Source organism: Panicum hallii, chromosome 5 (genome assembly GCF_002211085.1).
Source record: "Panicum hallii strain FIL2 chromosome 5, PHallii_v3.1, whole genome shotgun sequence".
In the NCBI taxonomy this organism is placed as follows: domain Eukaryota; kingdom Viridiplantae; phylum Streptophyta; class Magnoliopsida; order Poales; family Poaceae; genus Panicum; species Panicum hallii.
Window position 1 is genome coordinate 631,937 of NC_038046.1, and position 23,235 is coordinate 655,171.

At 45.1% G+C, this 23,235-nt stretch overlaps 5 protein-coding genes across 5 annotated transcripts; 2 read left to right on the forward strand and 3 right to left on the reverse strand.

Annotated features, from left to right (window-relative positions):
- Positions 1-1,678: 1,678 nt before the first annotated feature.
- LOC112892091 (thioredoxin Y, chloroplastic-like) lies at positions 1,679-7,925 on the reverse strand. Its single transcript, XM_025959168.1, has 4 exons — positions 7,681-7,925; positions 3,184-3,272; positions 2,203-2,380; positions 1,679-2,116 (listed from the first exon to the last, which is right to left on the reverse strand). Exons 1-4 carry the CDS (start codon positions 7,861-7,863, stop codon positions 2,051-2,053), a joined length of 516 nt encoding a protein of 171 aa, XP_025814953.1. The 5' UTR covers positions 7,864-7,925; the 3' UTR covers positions 1,679-2,050.
- Positions 5,706-7,039, forward strand: LOC112892092. The gene is made up of 2 exons (XM_025959169.1): positions 5,706-6,297; positions 6,392-7,039. The coding sequence occupies exons 1-2, from the start codon at positions 5,950-5,952 to the stop codon at positions 6,941-6,943; spliced, it is 900 nt and encodes a 299-aa protein (XP_025814954.1). The 5' UTR covers positions 5,706-5,949; the 3' UTR covers positions 6,944-7,039.
- Positions 7,926-8,074: 149 nt separating the features above from the next.
- LOC112892090 (syntaxin-61) lies at positions 8,075-11,189 on the forward strand. The gene is made up of 7 exons (XM_025959167.1): positions 8,075-8,304; positions 8,783-8,896; positions 9,155-9,268; positions 9,463-9,611; positions 10,589-10,679; positions 10,771-10,836; positions 10,961-11,189. Exons 1-7 carry the CDS (start codon positions 8,245-8,247, stop codon positions 11,069-11,071), a joined length of 705 nt encoding a protein of 234 aa, XP_025814952.1. The 5' UTR covers positions 8,075-8,244; the 3' UTR covers positions 11,072-11,189.
- A 4,181-nt stretch (positions 11,190-15,370) lies between these two features.
- LOC112892089 (cationic peroxidase SPC4-like) lies at positions 15,371-16,910 on the reverse strand. The gene is made up of 2 exons (XM_025959166.1): positions 16,354-16,910; positions 15,371-16,234 (listed from the first exon to the last, which is right to left on the reverse strand). The coding sequence occupies exons 1-2, from the start codon at positions 16,786-16,788 to the stop codon at positions 15,620-15,622; spliced, it is 1,050 nt and encodes a 349-aa protein (XP_025814951.1). The 5' UTR covers positions 16,789-16,910; the 3' UTR covers positions 15,371-15,619.
- A 2,849-nt stretch (positions 16,911-19,759) lies between these two features.
- LOC112892088 (cationic peroxidase SPC4-like) lies at positions 19,760-21,067 on the reverse strand. Its single transcript, XM_025959165.1, has one exon. It carries the CDS (start codon positions 21,020-21,022, stop codon positions 19,919-19,921), a length of 1,104 nt encoding a protein of 367 aa, XP_025814950.1. The 5' UTR covers positions 21,023-21,067; the 3' UTR covers positions 19,760-19,918.
- Between the last annotated feature and the right edge of the window lie 2,168 nt (positions 21,068-23,235).

Consider the following 23,235-nt stretch of genomic DNA (forward strand, 5'->3'; position numbering starts at 1 on the left):
TAATCTTGAACGGACATTTGCAGCACCTGCTTATTCGCTACACAAGCTGATATAGATGCTGGAATCCACAATCACTCGTACTGCGAGGGAGCGATACAGCAGGGACAAAAGAATAATTCATCCTCCCTATGCTTTCACATAGTACGGCTCAAGTTGTCAAATTACAAATGGGAAAGCAGACTTTATGAAAGAAAAATGAAAAGGGCTGCACACATGCTGTGTCAATAAAACGAAACTCATGTAAGAATGGAATATGAAGACGTTATTTTTTCTTGTCATTCACAAATATGGCAGGTGGAACCCAAACGCACGATGTGTAAGATATGAAAGTCTAGCAGAAAATTTTACACAACAAAGCACACCAACAGGTTTAACAACGCATGGATCTTGGATGTAACCTCCATAACCTTGATATACCATCGCTTGCGGGCAATTATCTTTGCTAGGTGATCAATTCATGGTTAGTCCGCCAAAAGAAAAGATAGACGCAGCTGGTACGAACAGCGGCATCATCAAAGTCAACAAAGAAACAATTGATTGCAGATAAAAGCAGCACAACATGATTTTCTTTCACCAAATATTTACTACTACAGAACAATTTGGTCAATATTTTACTTTCACCATAATACAGAAATACGTTTCTTCAAACATGCAGAAACTCGGGGTCCAGTATCAGTTTCTTTAAGCAGCTGGGCTAGGGTGGAGGAGTCAGATTCAAGCTTTGGATATCTACTGTTGAAGAGGTTTGGACTTTGGAACTTGAATTGCATCATATTTAATTTTCAATACAATCCTCCAGAAAAAGAAAGAGCATTTTGTATGTACTCACCATCTTAACACTGTGATTTTTTGGCAAATATATGCCGTCCAATCGATCCCTCAGTCCAGCAAAAGTGAGTATCATTGTGGAGTGCAGATGGCAATGAAACAAATTGAACCAGGGAGCAGATTTCTGAAAAATTGCAGGTGACTGAAACAGACTGGAGTAGGATATGAAACGACAGCACTTTTGTCCCCGCAGCATCTAACCGAGACAATACTAAACGTCCCATTAGGTTCAATCTAATCTTAGTTTTGACTGACCACCAGCAATTCAAAGTGATTCTGAGAGATTCACAACATTTCAAATAAATAGCAGGAATTACCCTGACTGGCAGCAATCTAACCAATTCTGTTTTTTTCCCTCTTTACCCTGATAGGAACCTTATATACTAGCTGGTGTAGAAAGAACAAAAGAAACATGGCCACATGCCTTCCAATCTTAAAAGAAAACGAGTTGTCCAATAAAATTGTATTGGCTTAGCTGCTTGATTGGTTTGATCCAGAATTCCCAGGGAAAGAGCCCCTGAATCTGAACCAACCATCTCACTGCCAAAGAGGTCCCATTTTGACCTTTCTGCTCCTTAAACTTGGTAGAAATTAAAAAAAGAATAAAAAAGAAAAGCTGATGAGAGTAGGTGGTAACAGAAGGGATATTTGGCAAAAGAAGAATTTATTTTATAGGAGAGCATAGAAGGAGAAAGGCGAATGGATCTAGATTCAGCTAGTTCAGGAAAAATCATGGTGAACACTAAAAGAGATCATGATAAAATATAATTATGAGATGGCTTTGTAATTAGCATGGCCTTCCTTTTTTTTCTTTACTTTCACACAACTTCACTAATTTCAAAAGCAGACGGAAAAACAGGCATACATTCCTTTTGCATCAATTCTAATATGTGTCCAATAATGTTCATTGCATTAGATCTGAAAACAGTTCTCTACAAAATATAACTTAGTCCTACTGTTGGTAGCTCTTGTTGGGTTTTATTTCTAGACTACCCAACTTGCTTGGACTCGGAATGCTTTGCTATTTCTGTTGGCCCCATACAGTGAAAGATCAAGTAGCAAATCATTACAAGATTTTCAACATCATAGTTTCAGACTGTAATGATATAGAAAAAATGAGAATCTTTGAAACAATAATAAAGAATTAACATGCAGAGGCACATGTTACGAGGTAGCAGCACATATTTTTCGGAAAACTTTTCTGCTCTGCTCACCATGTGTGCTACTCTGTGACAGCCAAAGCACCCTCAATCTGTTCAATCATCTGGTTAGCAGGCAACGCTCCCTCCTGAATGCCCAAACATAAAACATAGCATCATTACCAGTTTAGCACAACTATTTAAAAAAACAAAAAATGGTTTATTGAATACTTACAAAACGATAGCAAGGTTTCCCGTCCTTGAAGATGATAAAAGTTGGCAGTGCTTCAATTCTGTAACGACTTGCAATGCTTGTGTACTTCTCAGTATCAATTTTCACAACTTGAATCTTGTCGCTTAACTTTTCACTCACTTCTTGAAGTATGGGAACCATGTATTGGCATGGACCACACCTGACCAAAATAAATAAATAAATAGATAGATAGATACAAATATATGCCTTAAAGTATCGATCAACCTTCCTAAATCAAGCTACATAAAGGCGGAGAGCAATGCCAAGTATAAGAATTAGTCATAGTTCATTTAAATGGTGTAATGAAGCTGACAAATCAGAAGATGCTTGGTGTCTGTTTGGAGTTAGGACAATGTTTGACAAGTATACTGCGAGACTAGGTTCTCCCTACCCGGTTCTGATAGAACTCGGAAGGAAAAGATGCATAGCATCATAAACAGTGGATGACCAATTAAGCATGGTCCACCGATGTCTGGTTTGTAAGAATTTAGAAGGACGTAATCCACATCATCATTGACAGTACTTGAACAAACTGACCACACAAAGCAAACATATTGAAATCAGTAAGTTATATTTGGGGCACTTCAAATGCCAGTTGTGAAAGGAAAATTGGCACAATTGAACTTGTTAGGCCACACAGTTGAACAATAATGACTAAAGTGGAAAGCGGACCCAACCTCACGTGCCCTTCCCCACTCAAGCAATAAGGACCTGGTAAAAACTAATTCAGTTATCATCAGAAGTTTTGTATAAAAAAAAGAAACTGCAAAGGAGATGGATATGATGAATGCAATGTAAATAGAAGATGAACACATGACAATCCCAAGTGCAGTTTTCATTTCCCACATGGTTAGTGTCATTTTGGCAGAATGGCAGGAACATGGCATACAATAAACTTCCTAGAAACAAACTGATAATGGAGAGAACTTATATCTAGTAGTTTCACTACTTCCAGTAGCTTACCAAGTTGCATAGAAGTCAACTAGTAAAGGCTTCTCAGACTTCTCCAGCAACTCATCAAATGAAGAGAATGTTTGCTTCTTAGCTTCCACCTATCCAAAATCCAAATATTGAGTATCAGAAAAGAACAAAAGGTTCTAAAACTATAAGCACACACCCCAAAAAATATGCTAACAGGCAAAAGCCAAAAGCGTGAGGATGGAGTTCAGGCATTTAGGCAGCGTTTGGTTGCCTGCACCAAGGTATACATGGATCGGTGCATCCTGGATGGCGACGTGGGACCCACCCATCCCAGCGTTTGGTTGCCAGACTGAACGGCCCCGTCCATGCTCGAACCATCCAGATGCATCGAATATTCTCTATAGATGCTGTATGCCCCCGTGCGGAAAAAACCTCGAACGACACCATCCAGGACGGCGTCTCGCTCGCAGCTCGCTTGTCTTCCATCCCCTTCCCCTCTCTCGGCGACTGTCCTTCCCCCCGGAGCGCAAGATCCACCAGAGCTGGACGGATTGCAGCAGCTGGGTTCTGCACATTCTCCATCAGCGGCGCCCCCGAACTAGCAGGTACTCGTCGAGTCCTCATTCTCCCTCAATCTCAGTGCTAGGGGTACATGGTGGTGCTTGATTGGATTGAAATCAAGGCCATGATGAGTTTGTGCAGTCTAATAAGAACTTTTGCTACGGGATTCTGTAGTACGTGAGTTGATTCGTTGCATTACAGATTCTAGGTTCTTCAATCCTTGATTTCTTATATGTTTGATTAGTACAGATGCGATTCGGTCCTGGTGAATTTTTTATTGCGAATTGATATGCTGTACCCGATGCAATCTTCACATGCTAGCATGTGTGCTGCTTCATGGGATTAAATTCTTCTTTTCAATTCAAATCTTATACTCCCTCCATTCTCTTTTGATAGTCCTATTTCATCTTGACACAATGACCAAGAAAAACAACCTTACTTATCATATAATAAATGCAACACAGACTTTTTAGTTGGTCCTCCAATGTTTTAACCAGGAACTCCTCGTTACTAGTGCTAATTATTACCATAGCCCATGCCAATAGCAAATAGGACTATCATTTGTGAACATTTGAGTTTTTGAAATAGGACTATCAAAAGAGAATGGAGGGAGTATAATGTTTGCTTTCCCCTGGGCAATGTAGATGGAGGACATGGAGCTTAAATGGAAATAAATTATACTAATCAGTACTGCTACATATCTATCTGCTTGTATGGTGGTTTTGTTTATCCAGTCTAGATTGAGAAGAAAACAACGAGTTACATATGCTCCAATGGAGGAAAGGGATAAGAACAGGATTGACTATCTAAACACAAGAATTTACAAGGATGATACAACTTGCACAAAAATGATAAGGCTTAAGAGAGGTCCCTTCTTTCGGTTGCGTCGAGTTTTGAGGGAACACTCTTTGCTCCAGGACACTATACATGTATGTGTTGAGGAACAAGGTGCCATGTTCTTAAACACAATTGGACACAACCTAAGAAATAAGCTAGTTGGGACTAATTTCATAAGGTCAGGTGAAACCGTTAGCAGATATTTCAACCTAGTCCTACAAGCAATAGGTGAGCTAAGAAATGAGCTTATCCAGCCACCTTCTTTGGATACACTGGCCAAAATTGCAGGCAACCCAAGATGGGATCCGTACTTTAAGGTATGAAAATCCAAATTGTTTGTGAGACATATGGTGTCAAAATTTTCAGATTACTAATTATTTAAATATAATGACCATATAGGATTGTATTGGAGCTATTGATGGAACACATATAAGAGCATCTGTTAGTAAGTCTATGGAGGCAGCCTTTCATGGTAGGAAGTCGTTTGCAACACAAAATGTGATGGCAGCTGTAGATTTTGATTTGAAATTCACATATGTTCTAGCCGGGTGGGAAGGGACCGCACATGATGCTGTGGTATTATCAGATGCATTAGAGAGAGTGAATGGTCTACAAGTACCAGAAGGTAACAAAACTATTTTAATTGTTAATACCCTCAGTAATAATACATCAAAAATAATTTAATCATGTTTTGGTATTATCTTAGGAAAATTCTATCTAGTTGAGCCAGATATGGAGCAAAGCCCGGGTTCATGCCTCCGTTTTGTGGCGTTCGGTACCACTTAAATGAGTGGGGTAGCAATCCTGTGCAAAATGAGAAAGAATTGTTCAATCTTAGACATTCTTCTCTGCGTGTTACAGTTGAGCGTGCCTTTGGATCATTGAAGAGAAGGTTCAAAATTCTTGATGATGCGACCCCGTTCTTCCCTTTTCCGAATTCCAACCCAAGTCGATATTGTGCTTGCTTGCTGCATCCTTCACAATTGGGTTCTTACTCAAGGGACCGATCGTTTCATACTACCAGGAACAATTGGACACCAAACCCACGGAGGACAGCACAAGAACAAGCAAATGATCATAGGTTAATGGTAGAAAAGAGAAAGATGATTGCCGAGAGAATGTGGGCAGATCGTCAAAACCACCACGATAACTAATATGTAGTGTTTTCTTTGTAATAGTGAACTGGTAATAACAATAATGTTGTGCTGCTTGGTTTGCCTATCTGATGTACTACTAATGCTGTGAACAAATCTTCTGTACAAGCACTTGAAACCATCAAACCTGAGCTGTTTATTAGTTAAATTCTTGTGCTTTTCTCCTATTTATTACATCCTTCTACGTATGTTTCCTATTTAGTGTTGTAATAATTTATCCTGCTGCTCTCTATCATATTTTACAACTTGATAGCAGATGGACCTGGAGCAACATTGGGACAACATGGCAGGCCATGGTGGAGCTGGACAAGTGCATTGGTCCAACGCAATCTCTAGCTTTGTACTCAAATTCTTAGCTGACCTAGTTGCTAGTGGCACTAAAACCTCCACAGGCTTCAAGCAAGTTCATCTTAATAGCTGCGCTAGAGCTTTGTATGAGAACCTGGGGGTCCAGCGCACCGGCGCACAGGTTGGTAATCATCTTAGGAAGTGGAAAAAAGTTTATGCAAAGATTGAGAAACTGAAGAATTTGAGTGGAGCTATTTGGGATGAACAAAATTGCATAATTAGTCTTGATGCAGAGCACTACAATAATCATATTCAGGTAAGTAGTAATCATGTTTTTTACAATTTGATTATTGCAATTTAGATGCAGCATATATTATGGTGGTGTAGCATATTAAGGTTTTGACTTGCAGGCCCACCGTGAAGATGCCAACTACTTAAACATTCCGATTGAGCACTATCATGAGATGGCCACCATATTTGGCAATAGTTTGGCAACCGGTGCATATGCTAAAGGATCAAGCGACCCACTTGGCACTGAAGTGACTCAAATAGATGATGCACCAAAAGGCACATCTACTGATCCAAGTGAACAATTAGGTGCTGATGATGGAACAAACTCAGGCAATAACGGTGCAGAGTCCTCAGGTACAAAACCACCACCGTCAAAGAAGCAAAGGATAACTACTGATGATGACTTGATTGTGATGATCAGTCAGATCCTTGGAGAGCTTTGTTCGTCTATAAAAAAGGTGGCTGAACCTGATCTTGCTGTTCCAAAGGGACTCTACGCAGAGCTAAAGAGCATTCCGGGGTTCAATGAGGCACATCTTGATCACTACTTTGCTTATCTGTGTGACAACCCCCCACTAAAAAAAAGGGTGTTTTACGCATCGCCTAACCTTTCTAGCGAAACGATATGGGTGGCTAGGTACATCAAGAATCACTTGTCTGAACTGATGTAGGTACTTTCTGATGAAGTGGTATTTTGGTCTGATCACTACAGGTGGACAAAACTTATGTGTCCTATTATGGTTTGGTAGTCTGATAGTGTGGCTCTTGTCTGTATGGGACCTATAGATAAGTACTCTTTTGCTGGATGTCTATGGGGGGGTACCTTGTGTATAGTGTTTCGGTCTGTATGGCACTGCCAATACTATGTACTGTGACTTTAGTAGTGACATCTTAATATAATATGTATGAAAAACTGCTTGACTTGCATAATTTCAATTGCTTATTGTAAATTGTTGCATTCATATATTTACCAAATTCTTGTAACAGAAATGAGTGCAGATATATGGTACAAACGAAAATTTCTTGGATGGATTGTACACCCAACCAAACATGATGCATGTACCAACTCATACCATTCCATTCAGCCAACCAAACAAAAATCATGTATGGTCCCATACAGCCAACCAAACAAGCAGCATGTGCCATATCATCCAGAATTATCACATCCATCCTTCATCCATCCAGGATGGTCTATCCCATTCACCTCATGCAAGCAACCAAACGCTGCAGTCAGCTGCTACTACTACTGGACCGAAGTTTGTCGATAACCCATAGTTCACTTGAATTAGGTTTCTGCTAAGATACATTTTAAATCAATGATTCCATTCGCTAACAGACACAGTAGACACATTAATTCGTCTTGAAGGCAACGAGAATCATTAGTAAAGGAATGCCAGGAAGGCCTCACCCGGAGAGAGGCTGCTGAACCCCTTCGAGAATGCCCGGTCCCACGCCTGAGGCCCAGGGCCGGCGGCGAGCAGCGGAGCGGCACCCACCGAGCCGCCGGCAGACGCGCGGGGAGGGCGGAGGGCCGGCACGGAGCCGGCGACCCCAGCGCGGCGGCCGCGGTGGCGGTGTTGAAGGCCGCCATGGGGGGGAGGGGGGGTGTGTTCTGGAGCCTTATCTGCTTGGCCTCTCGCTCCGAGCGCAGCCGCCACTTCCCGATGCCCCGGAGGAACAAGGGGAAAGAGAGGGGCGACTCAGTGTCTCTGTCCGGTGGGCCCGATGCGCCTCGTAGACCAGCGGTGCTCTGTGAACCGAGTCTAGGGGGGAGCTCCGCAGCAAACAGGTCAGGAAGGCAGCCGCAGCAGTGCCACCGAGACGACGAAGCAGTAGGATCTGGGGATCTCCCTCCTCCGCGCCCGCGGCACCACACCAAATCCACTCGCCCCGAAATTTTGTTGGGGTTTGGAGGAGAAGAAATCCTGGCGCCCAGGCCCACGGATCCATAGAGTCCGTTCGCGGGGGCACCATGAGCATGAGCTCGGCGCAAGATCCATTCTACATCGTCCGGGAGGAGATCCAGGACTCGGTAATCCTTACTTTCCTCGCTCTTTATGCCAACTTCTTTCTACCATCGTCCAGCCATCGTTCTGCATCGACGGAGATTGGAAACCCGATGCCCATCGGGCGAGGAAGATGTTAACTGCTTTGGTTACACTAGGAAAATTCCAAATTACTGCTAGGGATGTTCTCCAAATTTAATCTTTGTTGTGTGAGGTCATTTTTTTTTTGTTTATAGACACATGTAATTGGGGATAAGTAAGCTACTTGATACACCTGCAGCGCTAAGCTTTTCCAGTAGGGACTCGGGGCTTTAACTTGATCTGGTAATTCAAGGCTGAATAGTTTGCGTGCGTTTTGTTCTTATTAGGTAACGCGATTACATAAGGTCTATTTCCTGTTATTCCTGAAGATGAATACTGTTTTGCATTTCTGTCACTTGGCTCGCCTTATCCAGATTCATCTTTATATGTTATAAGTTCTGAGAATAGTTATTTTTGGTCCAGATTGATAAACTGCAAAGTACCTTCCACCGCTGGGAGCAAACTGCTTCCAACACAGGAGAATATGTTCATCTGACAAAGGAGCTTCTTACCAGTTGTGAAAGCATTGAGTGGCAGGTACAAACCAAATCTTTGCTGTTGTCACTACTCTGTCATTGGTACATTTAGAAGGTTTTGAACCAGAAACGGGGATATGCTATTTTCCCCCTTCTTCGGCCATTTTTTTGCAGCCAATTTATTCTTACGCATCGGGGTCAGGTTATGCATATAATATGTCAGTTTACTTTTGATGGTGGAATTTGGAATATGATATCTACTTTCTTGATGTAATTATTCTGGTCTTAATGGTGCTCACTTGTATTGATGCTTTGAAAGGTAGATGAGCTGGAAAAGACAATCACAGTTGCATCACGAGATCCAGCATACTATGGACTTGATGAAGTCGAGCTTTCTAGACGAAGAAACTGGACTGGTTCTGCCCGTAATCAGGTGTACATTTGATATTCCATCCTTAATTCGATACTTGCATCATGTGTTACAAAATTACAGCCTGCATGGCATCCTGTAATATGGAAAATGAAAGACAACAATTGGGGATATCATGTTACCATGTTCTGAATTATGCAATTGCCAAGTTACTGTTTGTTTATTCTGGATCCCCACTTACACTCAGACATGTTCAGGTTGGTACAGTCAGGAGAGCTGTTGAGAAGGGGAATAGCAATTCAGCAACTTCAAAATACCAGGACACAAGCAGGACTAACCTCTATTCTGCCCAAGACAATGATGACTTTATTTCTTCAGAATCAGATAGACAGCAGCTACTCATGAGGTGAGTTTGATTTGTTGTTTTTAACGTACTGTGCAAATATGTTGGTTACAAATACTTTATCCATTCATTGTTATGTCTAAACTCAGGATTCTGTTGTTACATATGTACGTAGTTTATAATTCATAAATTTGATGTTTTTCTAGTCACCACACGCATAAAGCCTCCGCTGAATGCCAGTGCTTTTAACCATCATAAGCACACTATCCTTCTGTGCTAAGGCTTTTTTTTTTCTTTTGACACACACAAAAATGTTAGTATACTTGCTTGAAGCTGAGTTCGCCTTAGTGGCACATATACTTAATTGTTCTAGTTGATGCCTTCGCTTCTCGCCCTGGACTATTAAATTGGATAACCTATCCTTTTTCACTGATTCTTGTCTTTCCACCAGCATATTTTATTTTTATTTAAGTAGACATCCCTTTTTTTTTTGCTGTTCTTTCTTGTTACTGCATGACCAGTTCGTTAGGATATCAATTTTAATCAAGTTATCCCTGAGTCCATGACCAGTTCGTTGAGCTGTCAAGAGATTTAAAACAAAAGATTTGAAACAAATACAGATAATGATTAAACTTGGAATTGTGAGGCAGAGGTTGTTTCTATGCTGCACATTATGCCATGGTAACCATGCTGGGTGTGTGGTTCATATGTTTTATGTTCTTTTATATCTGTACCATTTTCCTTCAGGCAGGAAGTTATACTGATCTTTTTTTGCAAAGTAGTTATATGGTATTCATTAGCTTTGTTGTTGTTTTCTTGTTTCTGGAAGTTATACATTTACATGTACTAAAAATTGCAATCAAGTTATTCCTGATACTTGTTTTTCCTTCGGTTACTAAAAGTTACATAAAAATTCCATATGCTGATTAAACTTAAATTTGATAACCAAATAATTATAGCTATATACGTTTCTACGGTAGCAATGTGAAGTTCATGTGTTTTGCATTGGTTTGATATCTGCACCCATGCTTTTCCTTCAGGCAGCAGGATGAAGAACTTGATGAGCTCAGTGCGAGTGTCCAAAGGATTGGTGGTGTAGGGCTAACCATACACGAAGAGCTGTCTGGACAGGTAACTGCTACCGGCAAAGTGCAAAGTTGGTAGAGTTGTGCAGGAACTGTAGCCGGAGATGGTATAACCGGGGTGCTTGACTGTTTTACAGGAAAGGATCTTAAACGACCTAAGCTTGGAGATGGAGACCACTTCCAACCGACTTGATTTCGTGCAGGTGTGTTCTTTGGCCATCTTCAGTGGGTACTTTTATTTGTGTTCCAGTTTGCACGCCGCACGTGTCAAGGCACCTGATCGGTTGATCCCGCATTACCGCCTTTTTGTCTCACTGTGTGGTGCAGAAAAGAGTGGCCATGGTGATGAAGAAGGCTGGCATCAAGGGGCAGATTATGTTGATTGCGTTCCTGGTTGTTCTATTCATTATTCTCTTCGTTTTGGTGTTCTTGACATAGCCACAAGGGCACCAGAGGCATCAGTTTCTCCCATTTGTGGTATCTGCTTTCTGTAATGTGTGGTGAAACCTCAATATACGAGCTACGCATCCTTTATGAATCAGGATTTTTCTTGCAATTGTGCCGTTTTGTCCGTGAATGTAATCCAACTAGGAACGCGCTTCGCGGCGCGCGCAGAGACGATAAACATGGATTGAACTCTTTGTGCTTTCTTAAAACGATCGAAAAAGGACCTTTGCAAGTGAATAAATAAAATCAGGAAATATGTACATATATCAAATATGCTGTAAAAAAAAAGACCGAATTCTTTCTTAGAATGAAGATGACTGACATGATTGAACTCTTTGTGACAAAAAAGAAGACAGTGGAAACTGCACAACAAAATAATAACGGATTGGTATGGATTGTAAATGTATACATTACTAACTGAAAACCATGTATTGTGCAATGTAAATATGAACGCTACTAACTTAATGCTCTGTAGCATGCTCAGTTGTGTTGGTTTACCTTCCTCGGTCGATTTTTAAATTAAGGAAAAGAGTTCCGGCCTCATCTTTCAAGAGAACTTCATAATGTTCAGAAATTCAAAAGTGTGATTTGATTCACCGATACATCTGAAGGATATAGAGACTTGTCAGAGTTGAGATGAATGGTACCTGAATTTGTCTGTGGGCGTAATGTAATTCTTACTTGCGCACAGTAACCTGCATAAACATCAGAAGGAATGAAATCGCAGTAGCATATTATATTAGCTCTCGATCAATTCGCAATCGTACATATCATCCTCCGTCAGATACAAATAGCACCGGCGGTGGGAGCAGAGAGATTTTATTTTATTTTCTGGACAAGGACCATCGTCTTCACAGACTTCGTCTTGCGTACTGACGAACCTTCAATAATCGGGTGCGTGAGCTCAAGCGAAGCGTGCGGCTAGCTGCTCGGCTCCAATGGCCGGGCAGCCATGTTGGGGACTTGGAGGGAGAGGGAGAGAGATAAATAAATAAATGCGTGGAATTTAAGATTAGTATTAAAAAATTCGGATTGGGATGCTTGTCTTAAATGCTTAAAATATTTGGGTTAGAATATACGGCTTATGTATTCGTTGATTAACTTTTACCCTTTGTGATTAGTGTTTTATATGCTCAGGAGCCGATTAGTTTTATATGTATTGCAGGATCATTTTAGGTTGGCGAAACCAACGTGACAGCCGGTGTGCTATGTGGTTGTGAAGTCCTACTCGGTACTCACCATATTTATCGCAAGTCTGTATTTAATTAGCAGTTAGGGTCATGGCTATACGGTCTAAAAACCTGTCGTCTCCCCAGGCAGTTCGACCCAAAGGGAATATTTCTCTACGGCAACAACGTCCACTCAAACCGCCAAACACGGCTTTAAATAAGAACTACCGAAGATCTCTCCTATAGGGTCCTTGGCAGGGTCTTTGGTACAGAGACTTAGAACGCACAACCAGACCAACAGATATAGAAAAATTAAAGAGAAACTATTTTATTAAAACAAACATGCTTACATATGGTTTCCCTCTCGGGAACCCCCAAACTTTTAAAATAAAGAAGGAAAGAAAATATTACCTTACACTAGGTATATTACAGCGGACTTGGTGACTATCTCACAGTGATGGTACTAGAGATTTTACTGGTTCTACGAACTCTTGCAGAAATTTCACTCTTAGAGGCTCCGGCTACTCCTTTCGATACGTATATTGTGTGAAGCATGTCCTCCTTATATATATCACCGCGAAGAGTGCTGAGATCTTCGTTGCTTCTTATCTCCTCTTTTGAGCTTATTGTTCTGCGGCATGGCGCAAACTTCATCGGTATAGTGCTAAGTTTTAGGTAACTTGTTCTACATGGCGCTTGCATGATCTTAATTGGAATTGTTTCTTATACATATCTTCTGGAACAAGTCACCATGTAAAATCTTAAAGACACCATAGCTTTCTAAGTGCATATTTGTCCATGCAGTGCTGTGCTGGTACATGCTATATCATGATCCGAAGGAACATAGAGAGAGAGTGAAGGAATGAGATCCTTAGGCTTGCGTGCATCGCATGGAGATGGGGCTTCGTGCTCCCTGCTAGCACGGAAGATGGGGAGAACGGCGGTGGCGAGGGGCCGGCGGTGGATGAGCTGGAGGTGGAGCGGAGGAACTGAGAACCAAATTCGAGATCGACACCAGGTGGTATTTTGTATATATTCGGCTCGCGATCCAAATTAGGAATTTATATATATGAATATTAGGGTATAAAATATAAATAATCGGCTCGTAACCGGTACTACGTGCAAATTTATTGTAGTGGCCTCGATCCTATAGTTCCAGTAACATATTACTTTTTCGACCTGAACTTTGCTTGCTTACGACTGGTTCTATACTTGTTCGACTACTTCGACTACTTGTCTTGACTACAATCCTAGTCAGGATCGATTCTGACTAGACGGCTTCATCGATTGCTCAAGCACCAATGGCTACTTGCCCAATCCCTGGGCTCGGGGGCTAGCGCCACCGTTCCGCTACGACTACTTTGTACTTCTCATCTCGCTCCTGGCACCAGAGTTTGATGGAACAAAGCACTCAGCGTGCCTCAAGGAACAGCTCTTATATTTACATGCTGGATGTTGTACACCTACTCGACAATACCCGATCCAAGAGCCTTTTTAAGATTTATCTTGGGTAGATGTTTGTTAACTATTATTTTAGAGATTTTATTCTGAAATAAGGGATTTGTTCAAATTATTACCCAGAGGACTTATTTAGTCATTGGCTCAGGGCATAAAGATTGATTTTTGAGGTAATTTTAGACGTTTGTTGGGGATGTTATTTGTTTAACCATTTTTCCAAGGAACTCATCCCGAAAAAAGAGGTTTTCAAATTTACTACACCAATTCGCCTATGTTCATCATCAAATCTTTACCGTCATATATTGCATGTCATGATTCTTTGAATTCTTTATTCCAAATCTTAGGGATTTGGATTCAAAACTCGGGGGTTGTATGACACGTGTCATCACCGACTTATTTTTTAAATTTGCTGGAAGATAAGGACAGAATACTCAAGATTAAATTGACCCTCAGCCTGATTCTACGAGTCAACCTAAGGCTCGGGGGCTACTCTATATGAAGTGCGAGTTTAATCGCAGTATAAAGAAGACTGGACAACTACTCGGGATATGAGCACCTCATAGTCTCGACGCACTCAGGAAAGTACCTGGAGGGCACCTTCAAGATGAAGCTTGGACAACTTCAAGATGAAGCTTGGAAGTACTCGGACGCCTGCAGTACTCGACTACGAAGAGCTCGGGGGCTTGTCAGACCTGGGCACACGGGACTGTCCACATGGCACACTTCTCATAGGATACGAGATGTGACATGGCACACGCCCTATATCTGTTATAACTACTCGTAATGCAGTAGGACTACTCGTACAGTAGTTAGCCTAGTCGGACACGGTAGGAAGCTATCCGAGAAGTACTCGGGTAGAACTTCTGGGTTTATATCCAACTAGGACTTCCATATAAACCTATCCCCCTAGACTATATAAGGACGGACAGGGACCCCCTCGGGGACAATCATCGTCAAAAGCAATCCAAACCACATAGGACGCAGAGTATTACGCTCTTAGCGGCCCGAACCTATCTAAAATCTTGCGTTCCTTTGCACCTTCAAGCTTCTGATCTCGGCGACACCCTACCTACAAACTCACCACCTCGAAAGTATACCTCAATGGACGTAGCGGTAAAACGCTGGCATCCACCACCCCCTTCCTTTCCTTCCTCTCTCCTCCTCGAGAGGCCGAATAATGACCAGCGGTGTGTTGCCTCTAAAACCGTGGCTTTTTATTCATGATTTTTTAACATTTTTTATAAAAATAGGTTCTAACATCTTTTTGTTGATTTTTCAAGAAAAATCTTGTTTTCCAGAAAAACAGTTTTAAAAATTATTGAAAATGTTTTGAAAAAAGTTACCAAAAAAGAATGTGCTTAGAGAACTTGCAAATTAGCAAGGCTTACTACTGCGGTGCGGACATCTCCATGCTTTGCGGATGTGCTATTGTAAAGCACACACTCTTATTGGGTTCATTTTTCATAGTAGCAAAATGGGTGATTTTAATTAAATCATGTTTGATACAATAACATTGCTAGATAGTGTTGTCGATGATGATTGGAGTTGGAGCACCCCGGCCCTAATAGTGAATTGTTTTGTAGTATCCTTAGTTTTTTTTAGAGATTTCTCTCTTTTGGTCGGCATCTGATTCAAGGATCGATCAGTAGTAAGATGGGAGATATATAGTTATAGGTGTACACACCGGACTCTGATTTTGTTCTGCCATGCATGGTCACTTTTAATTTATTTCCCCAAGCTGAGCTAGATGCTTTACGTACTGGTGGGGCGCTGCATCATCCCATCCGATCCTGTCAGCATCGATCAGGAACCACGTACATGCACACTGACTGAACACGGCTAATCCTAGCTAGCTAGAAGCTGTCCTTCAAACTGGTACGTACGAGCAGCCAGGAGCTAGGCGGCCGGCAGTTTAGAAGACGAGGCTTTCCGCCTCGTCGAGGATGGACCATGGCATGCCGGCGGTGCCAGTGTTGCGCGCGGAGCAGTTCCTGCGTATCTGTCCCTGCGGCCCCGTGAGCACCTTGATCTGCCCCATCTTCACCATGGAGGAGGTGAACTGGTCGAAGAAGGCCTTCTGGCTCTGCGCGAACCTGGCCACGATGTTCCTGGTGGCGGCGTTGGTGAAGAGGTCCTGGTCGGAGGTGAAGAGCCCCTCCCGGTTCACCAGGTTCACGTAGTACTTGTTGTCGAACGTGTTGGGCGTGCGGACGTCCAGCACCGTCCTCCGGTCGGTGCCCTTGGCCGGGCAGGTCTGCCTGAGGCGGCCGGCGAAGGTGGCGTTCAGGGTGGGGTCCGGGCGCGGGAACAGGCGGCCCTCGAAGGAGGTGCAGTGGCCGAGGCCGATGGTGTGGCCGCCGGAGAGCGCCACCAGGTCGGTGGCGTCGAGGTTGATCTTGGAGAGCACGGCGAGGAGAGCCGGGACGGTGGCGGTGGGCGGCGGGAGGCCGCCGAGCACGTCCTGCTGCGTCGCGAAGCTGGGGCTGTCGCGCCGGCCCAGGGGCACCCGGTAGCTCGGACCTCCCGACTGACAGCATGCACAGATCGATCGGTCGGTCAGCCGTCAGCAGGTGTTGCGTTCCGTGTTCGTTCGTAAAAGCAGATCTAAGCCACCTAGTAGAACAGAGCATGCATGCGTGTACCAACCACGACGACGGAGTCTCGGGCGGCGAGCGCGAGGACGTCGGAGCAGGAGACGACGGCGCCGCCGCACTCCCTCTGCAGGCGGTTGTGGATGTCGTTGATGGCCTTGAAGGCGGAGGGTCGGAGCGTGAGGTTGGGCGGCGCCTGCTTCTCGCCGGGGCCGGTGGCGGAGCCGTCGAGCAGGACGGAGGCGTCGCAGCCCTGGACGAAGCAGTCGTGGAAGTGGAGGCGGAGGAGGCCCGCGGCGAGGCCCACGTCCCTGCGCACGGCGTCCTGCACGAAGCTCCGCACGATGGCCTCCGCCTTGGGGCAGCTCCGCTTGTAGAAGTCGAACGACAGGCCTTGCGCCACCGGCGGCTGGGCGACGCAGCCGGAGATCAGGAGGGCGGCTAGAGCCGCCAGTACTGCGGCAGCGAGCGAAGCAGAACGAGCCATCATCTATCGATTCGAGAGCAACGCAAGATCGACAACACTACTACTGAAACATCTGCTGCTTGCTTGCTTGCTTGCTCTCTAGCTTGTTGGTGGCCGGCTAGCTACGGTGAAGTACTACTACCATCTAGTCTGTCTAGCCTCCCCTTCAATTTATACACGTACGCAACTTCATTTCACTTATTTTTGCAACAAATTAAAGTTTAATTTGAAGGACGAGAAAACAAGCAGCATGACACATGCATGTTGACTGACGACCCTGCATGTAGCCCATGCAGTGCTCTTGGCCAAACTTGCTTGCTGTCGATCAGCAGACGAGGCCTACTAGCTACGTGCCATCCATACACGCTAGGATGAGAGATGACGATGATACATACTGTATAGCTAGCAGTGTTGGTGTTTGGTAGTAGGTTCTGGTGCCTTGCCTTGCATGCTTCCCCGGCCGGTCACGGGAGCAGAGGACAGACAATTCTCAAGTCCCAAGGGGCAGAGGAGCAGAGAGAGGTGGAAAAGTCTAGTCATGCATCATCCATCCATCCATCCATCCATCATAGCCATGAACTGCTGACAGATGGCTGTGCATCCGGCCATCCGGGGGTGGCGTGGGTGGGGAACCAACCGCACCGCACCTTGCACGGGCGGCGCGGCGTGTCGTGCGGTCGTGCCTGCTCCAGCTCGGCAGCTCCACCACCGTGAACGCCGGCGTGATCGTGGGCCGACAAAGCTCTCCCTGGCTGGTGGCCCAGACAATTCACCACAGCTAGGCTCGGTCGTCGTCGTCCTGGCGATCCTTCCTCGGCCGGAGCCTGGTGCTGCACGGGCAAAGCAAGTTGATTTCAGTTTTCGAGTCCACACCTGCACTCTCAAGTGCGCCAGCCGTGGTCCCACCTAATTATAAATGGAAAAGCATAAATTTTTGTAGCATTATCTATCCAAATGATTTTTAGAAAAATATATCAGAAGTTTAAGATATTTAGCATATTAGATACATTTTCTTTGTATCATCTTTAAAATGTATTTCGCTACTAAAATGTATAGCTTAGACAATGTGTCTATTGTCTCCTTATCATATTTCTTTACAATTATTTTATTTCGTTCAAAAATTATGTGTCGCACGGGGCTTTATCTAGTGAAATAAAGTTGTAACAAAAATGTTCTGAAATATAAAATAAAAGCAAATAAATTCAAAGAAAAGGTTATGAACAAAAATGTTCCATCCGGGGGCGAAGTGCGCGGAGCAACCCCCGCTATCTGGCCGGAGACGCCGCCCGTCCCGCCCCCCAAGAGCTGCACCGCGTGCTCCACCGCTGCCTGCCTGCCTCCACTCCCGCCAGACGGTTGTGGTCGTGGATGTACCCGAAGAAAAAGGAAGGGAGAAAAGGGAAGCAGAAAGGAAGGAGGAAAAATAGTTTTAGATTGAGAGAGAGAAATGGCAGTGGACATTCACGTGCTCTCCAGCGGCACATCGACCGCCAAACCAACTTCGTGGTGCGGCAATGCTCCTCTCGTCCGAAACACTGAGGGCAGCGGCCGGAGCCTGAGAGAGCCGAAGACCGGCTGCGCGGCCAAGGACGGCGGCGCAGGTGGGAGGAAGAGGAGGCACCAGATGCTAGGGTTAAGAAGTGATATATACACGATTCAACGGCTGTTGATCCATGTAAGAATCTCAAAGTTGCAAAAAATCTTCCAAAAGACAGATAGGTTTCCTGAATAACGTGGACCAAGTGAATGGGGCTTCCTATCCATCTTGTGGAAGATAGATAATCCATCCATCTTTAAACCTATTTTGATCCAATAATCTTGTGCAGATAAATTAAGCTGTTGCAAACATGTTCAACATTTTGATAGAATTAACTCAACATTTTTCTTAAACAGGTTCAACTTTTATCTTTCAAAATGTTGAAACCGTAAAGATGAAATGCTGAAATTGGAAGCACGAAATGTTGAAAATACTAAAATCGAAATGTTGAACCGGGCGCTTCTTCTCCGGCGAGCTGGGCGTGCGGCAGCGGGCGGGAGAGGGAGAGGAAGGTTGGGGAGAAAGGAAGCTAGGATTTGGATGCGGATCCAACAACCGTGATTGTTCGTACGAATCTCAAACACTGGAAGATGGAAGCTAAAATCTATTAGAAGATGTATAGAAAATCTACCGTATAATAATTTAGAATTCTATATCGGTGCACTTAATATTTTGTTATAATTATATAATTTAGATTCAGATTTAAAGGTTACTTTAACTTTTAATAATAATATAAGTGGATAATTTATATGTAAATTTAGGGGTTATTGCAATATTTTTATAATAGCATAGGTGGGTAATTTACACGAAGATTAGGGGTTACTTTAGTTTTTTTATAATGGCAGAAGTGAGATACATATTTAGGGTTATTTTAGTCTATTTTTATAATGACAGAGGTGGGTAATTTATTAGAAAAAATAACACATCTAATGATTATTATGATTAGAGTTGCCGGATTGATGGCCTTCTGATTTTTGCGAGAATTTCTAGAATTTTTCTATTTTTCTAGAGTGTCCACGAGAGGATTCTAGCTCCAATTAGTTAAGTTAGTAATAGTAAGATTAATGACCTCTATTACCGGAAGTGCTCAGCTTCCTGTCCATCACCAAGCACAAGGAACGAATTGAAGCTTGGGGGGAATAAATAAAGCGCCTCCGGGCGCCGGTGAGTCCCTCCGATACGTTCGTTCCTGCTGGCCGGCAGCTTGCATTGGAACGATATATCAGTGGCAGCAGACAAAGCAAGGAGAGGAAGATGGAAGGAGAGGCATGCAAAAGGAGTTGCGTTGGTGCGGCGCGCTGCTCGTCGTCGTTTCCGAGCTCGGGTGGGTGCGGTGCCCACGCCGCCCGCTTGAGTGAGTTGTGCCGCCGGCGATGATCAGATCAGATCACCGGCCGGTTGGATTCATTCGGTACGGTGGCCACCGTCAGAATTCAGAAAGCAGGCATGCGCACTGGATGGAGGTCAGTCACGTTTCTTGTTGCCACATACGTACGCACTCAGCTTATTGGTTCGTCTGCTAGTGCTGTGCTGCATGCTAGCCCAGACTACCTAAACACACATGCACGGTAGCAAGCCTAACACTTGATCAAGTAGCTAGTAGAGTAGTCGATCGATCTAGAGGACGAGGCTCTCGGCGGCGTCGATGACGGTCTCCACGACGGACCAGGGCCGCAGCTCGTCGCTGCGGCCGGCGTTGCGCGCCGAGCAGTTGGCGCGGATCTGCCCCTGCGACGCCCCCGTCAGCACATTGATCTGCCCCATCTTCACGTACGAGTAGATGAACTGCTCGAAGAAGGCGTCCTGGTCGACGGCGAACTTGGTGACCAGGGGTTTGGTCCTGCCGTCGCTGAAGAGGTCCTGGTCGGAGGTGAAGAGCCCCTCACGGTTCAGCAGGTCCACGTAGTACTTGTTGTCGAACGTGTTGGGCGTCCGGATGTCGTTCACCGTCGTGTTGTCCGCGCCCTTGACGGGGCAAGTGAGCTTCAGCCGGCCGGCGAACCACTGGTTCAGGGTGGGGTCCTGCGTCGGGAAGAGGCGGTCCTCGAAGGAGCCGCAGTGCGCGATGCCGACGGTGTGGCCGCCGGAGAGCGCCACGAGGTCGGTGGCGTCCAGGTTGATATTGGCCAGAAAGCTCAGGAGCGTGGTGACGTTGGAGCTCGGCGCCGGGAGCGCGGCGAAGACGGCGTCCTGCGACGCCGGCGCCAGGCTGTCGCGCCTGCCCAGGGGCACCTTGTACGCCGGCCCGCCACCCAGGGCCACGGAGTCGCGCGCGGCGAGGGTAACGATGTCGGCGCAGGAGACGACGCGGCCGCAGGCCTTGTCGAGGCGGTCGCGGATGTCGTTGATGGCCTTGAACGCGGCGGGGCGGAGCGTCTGGTTGGGTCCGGCCTCCTGCTCGCTCTGCTGGGTGGGCGTCTTGTCCAGCAGGATGGAGGCGTCGCAGCCCTGGACGAAGCAGTCGTGGAAGTGGAGGCGGATGAGCGCGGCGGCCAGGCCGACGTTCTGCTTGACGGCCGACTTGAGGAAGTCCCTGACGATGGACTCCGCCTTGGGGCAGCTCTTCTTGTAGAAGTCGAACGACAGGCCCGGCGCCAGCGGCGGGTACCTGCTGGCCGCCGCTGATGCTACATCATCGGCGGCGGCCGCCGGAGCCGGAGCACTCAGCAGCAGCAACGCGGCCGCCACCAGAGCAGCAGGGCCTGCCGTGCTCCCCGCCATGCTTTACTTGCCGATCACTAGCTTATTGAGCTTGGCTAGCTGGGCAGTGGGGGAGGCGTGTGGAAGCCCTGCGCCCGGCCGGCTTCATTTATAGCAGCAACTCGACTCGACTGTGTTCGCCGCCACTGGACGATGCAAATGCAAAGCTGTTTAGTTTAGGTGAGTGACCGAGACAGGAGCGCGTGGTGATTTCCTTCCAGCTCGTGGTCGTGGGTGGCTGCTGTGCTGGTCAAAGTGGAGGCTCCTCGAGATGGATCGAGGAAGCAGCACGGACCGGAGTCCTGCTGATCCACGTTGATTTTTGGGTCCCTGTACTGTACTGATGTCGGAGGTGGGTACCGTCGTCCGTGGTTCATTCACGGCACCACATGCAATCTAATCTAGTTTGCTGCAGGTAGTAGTAAGTAGCTTTCTGGAATACAGACAGTACATCTAAACCAGTAGTGGAAGAAGAAATAAAGGCGGGCTCAAGATCATTTCTTTATTTGGAGCTCTGCTCTGCATCGTGCATGAATTCGGGATGGGAGTTGGCATTTGGCAACTCCAGCGACTTCCTCACAGCTTCTGCAGGTTCATAGATACTACTACTATACACAATGAACTAGAGTAATTAATTCTGGAAAAAGTAATAAAGCTAGTCGTCTTAGTGTGCCCGACCCCTCCCATCATACACTTACTAGCTTCTTCTTTCTCTGAGGATTAAAATCTGCTTTACAAGCTAGGCGGCTAGCTGCTTGGTGTGACTTTTCTAAACCACTGCACGGGCTATACACCGAGACGCATGCATGCATGGCAAGGATTTTCCTCCGGCAGTCTGGAAGAATATATCTATCTGCCCATCCTCAAGAACTGAAGGAAGAAGCAAAGCGAGCAAACAGTTGAACGAATCATCCAACTTCTCGATCATCATTATTCTAGCTACACACTACTGCTTCCAATATACGTACTGTATATTAATGATTTGCTAATCAGCCAATCATCATGGGAGGGAGCTGATGGATGATGAGATCAGGAGGAAGCTAGCTGCCCCCAAATCTAATCCAATCCAATCAAGCTAGCACCGCGGATCCAAAAGTTCAACTTAGGGGAGCTTATTTTTTCTTCTTCCTCCCTCCTCTCCTTTTCTTCCTCCTCCTCCTTTTCTTCTTCCTCTGCAATCATATCATATTTAGTACTCTTTGCTTAATTGACGCCATGCTTGTTTCTGTTTGTTCAGGGTAGCAGACCTGGCTTTGGGCGTGGCGGCGGTGCTTCTGGTGGTGCTGGGGCATCTTCCATGGGGTGATACTTGAGTTAGCCAGCACATTAATAATTAATTTGACGAAAAGCTTTACAGATGCAGCGCGCAAGGGGCGTCTTCTCTGTCGGTCTTTGAATTATGAGGACAATGAGATTTTTTGTTTACTAAGTTGTAGCAGTGATTCTATGAGACATGGTTATGTGACTTTTTAATTTGTTAGATGAAATTCTTGAAATGTAAGGTGCCTGTTGGTAGGCCAAGGATGGAAGCCATCGGAGCTGATTGCACTCATCGATACACATGTGCACACAGATTGTACGTACACTTTGTACATCATGCATGCTAATATTCAGAACAACAGGGTAGAGTAGGACGGTAACCGCCTACCGATTAATACTTCCATTTAATTCTTAGCACTTCCCCTAGCCAGTCCTAGGAGATAGAGCAGGTTTGCTATGGAGCTGGCAAGTGGCAATTAGCTTCTTTCTTTGTGGAGTAGGAGCACTCCATTAGTTTGGTCCCTATGACTAAAAAGCATGCCGATCCATCTAAGTCTGTCTATTGGTTGCCTTGTCCAAGTGTCCTGCTACCATATCTTTCCTCCTTTTTCATTCGTAGCAAAGTTGGAAGCAAACAAGCAGATACAGAGTTGAATCGCCTTTTCCGCAGCATGCATCTCGATGGTCATCGCTTACTTTTGTACGTGAATCCTATCATCCCGTGATCATATCATAGACCCAAAACTCATCAGCATCGGGGAAATAAAGTCTGTCGGTAGTATTTTTACCGTCAGTCTAAACTTAAAATACGAGATTGTTTGGTAAGAGATCGTCGAATCTGAAATTTAAATGTAAAAGCGAAGACAAGATTCGGACTGTCAGTGTAGCGTAATACCCTACCTTTGTTTGAGGTATTGTATATTGCATCCTGCGCTTAAGCGTTGAGTTGCCAGTTATCTCCTCTGCCGATCTAG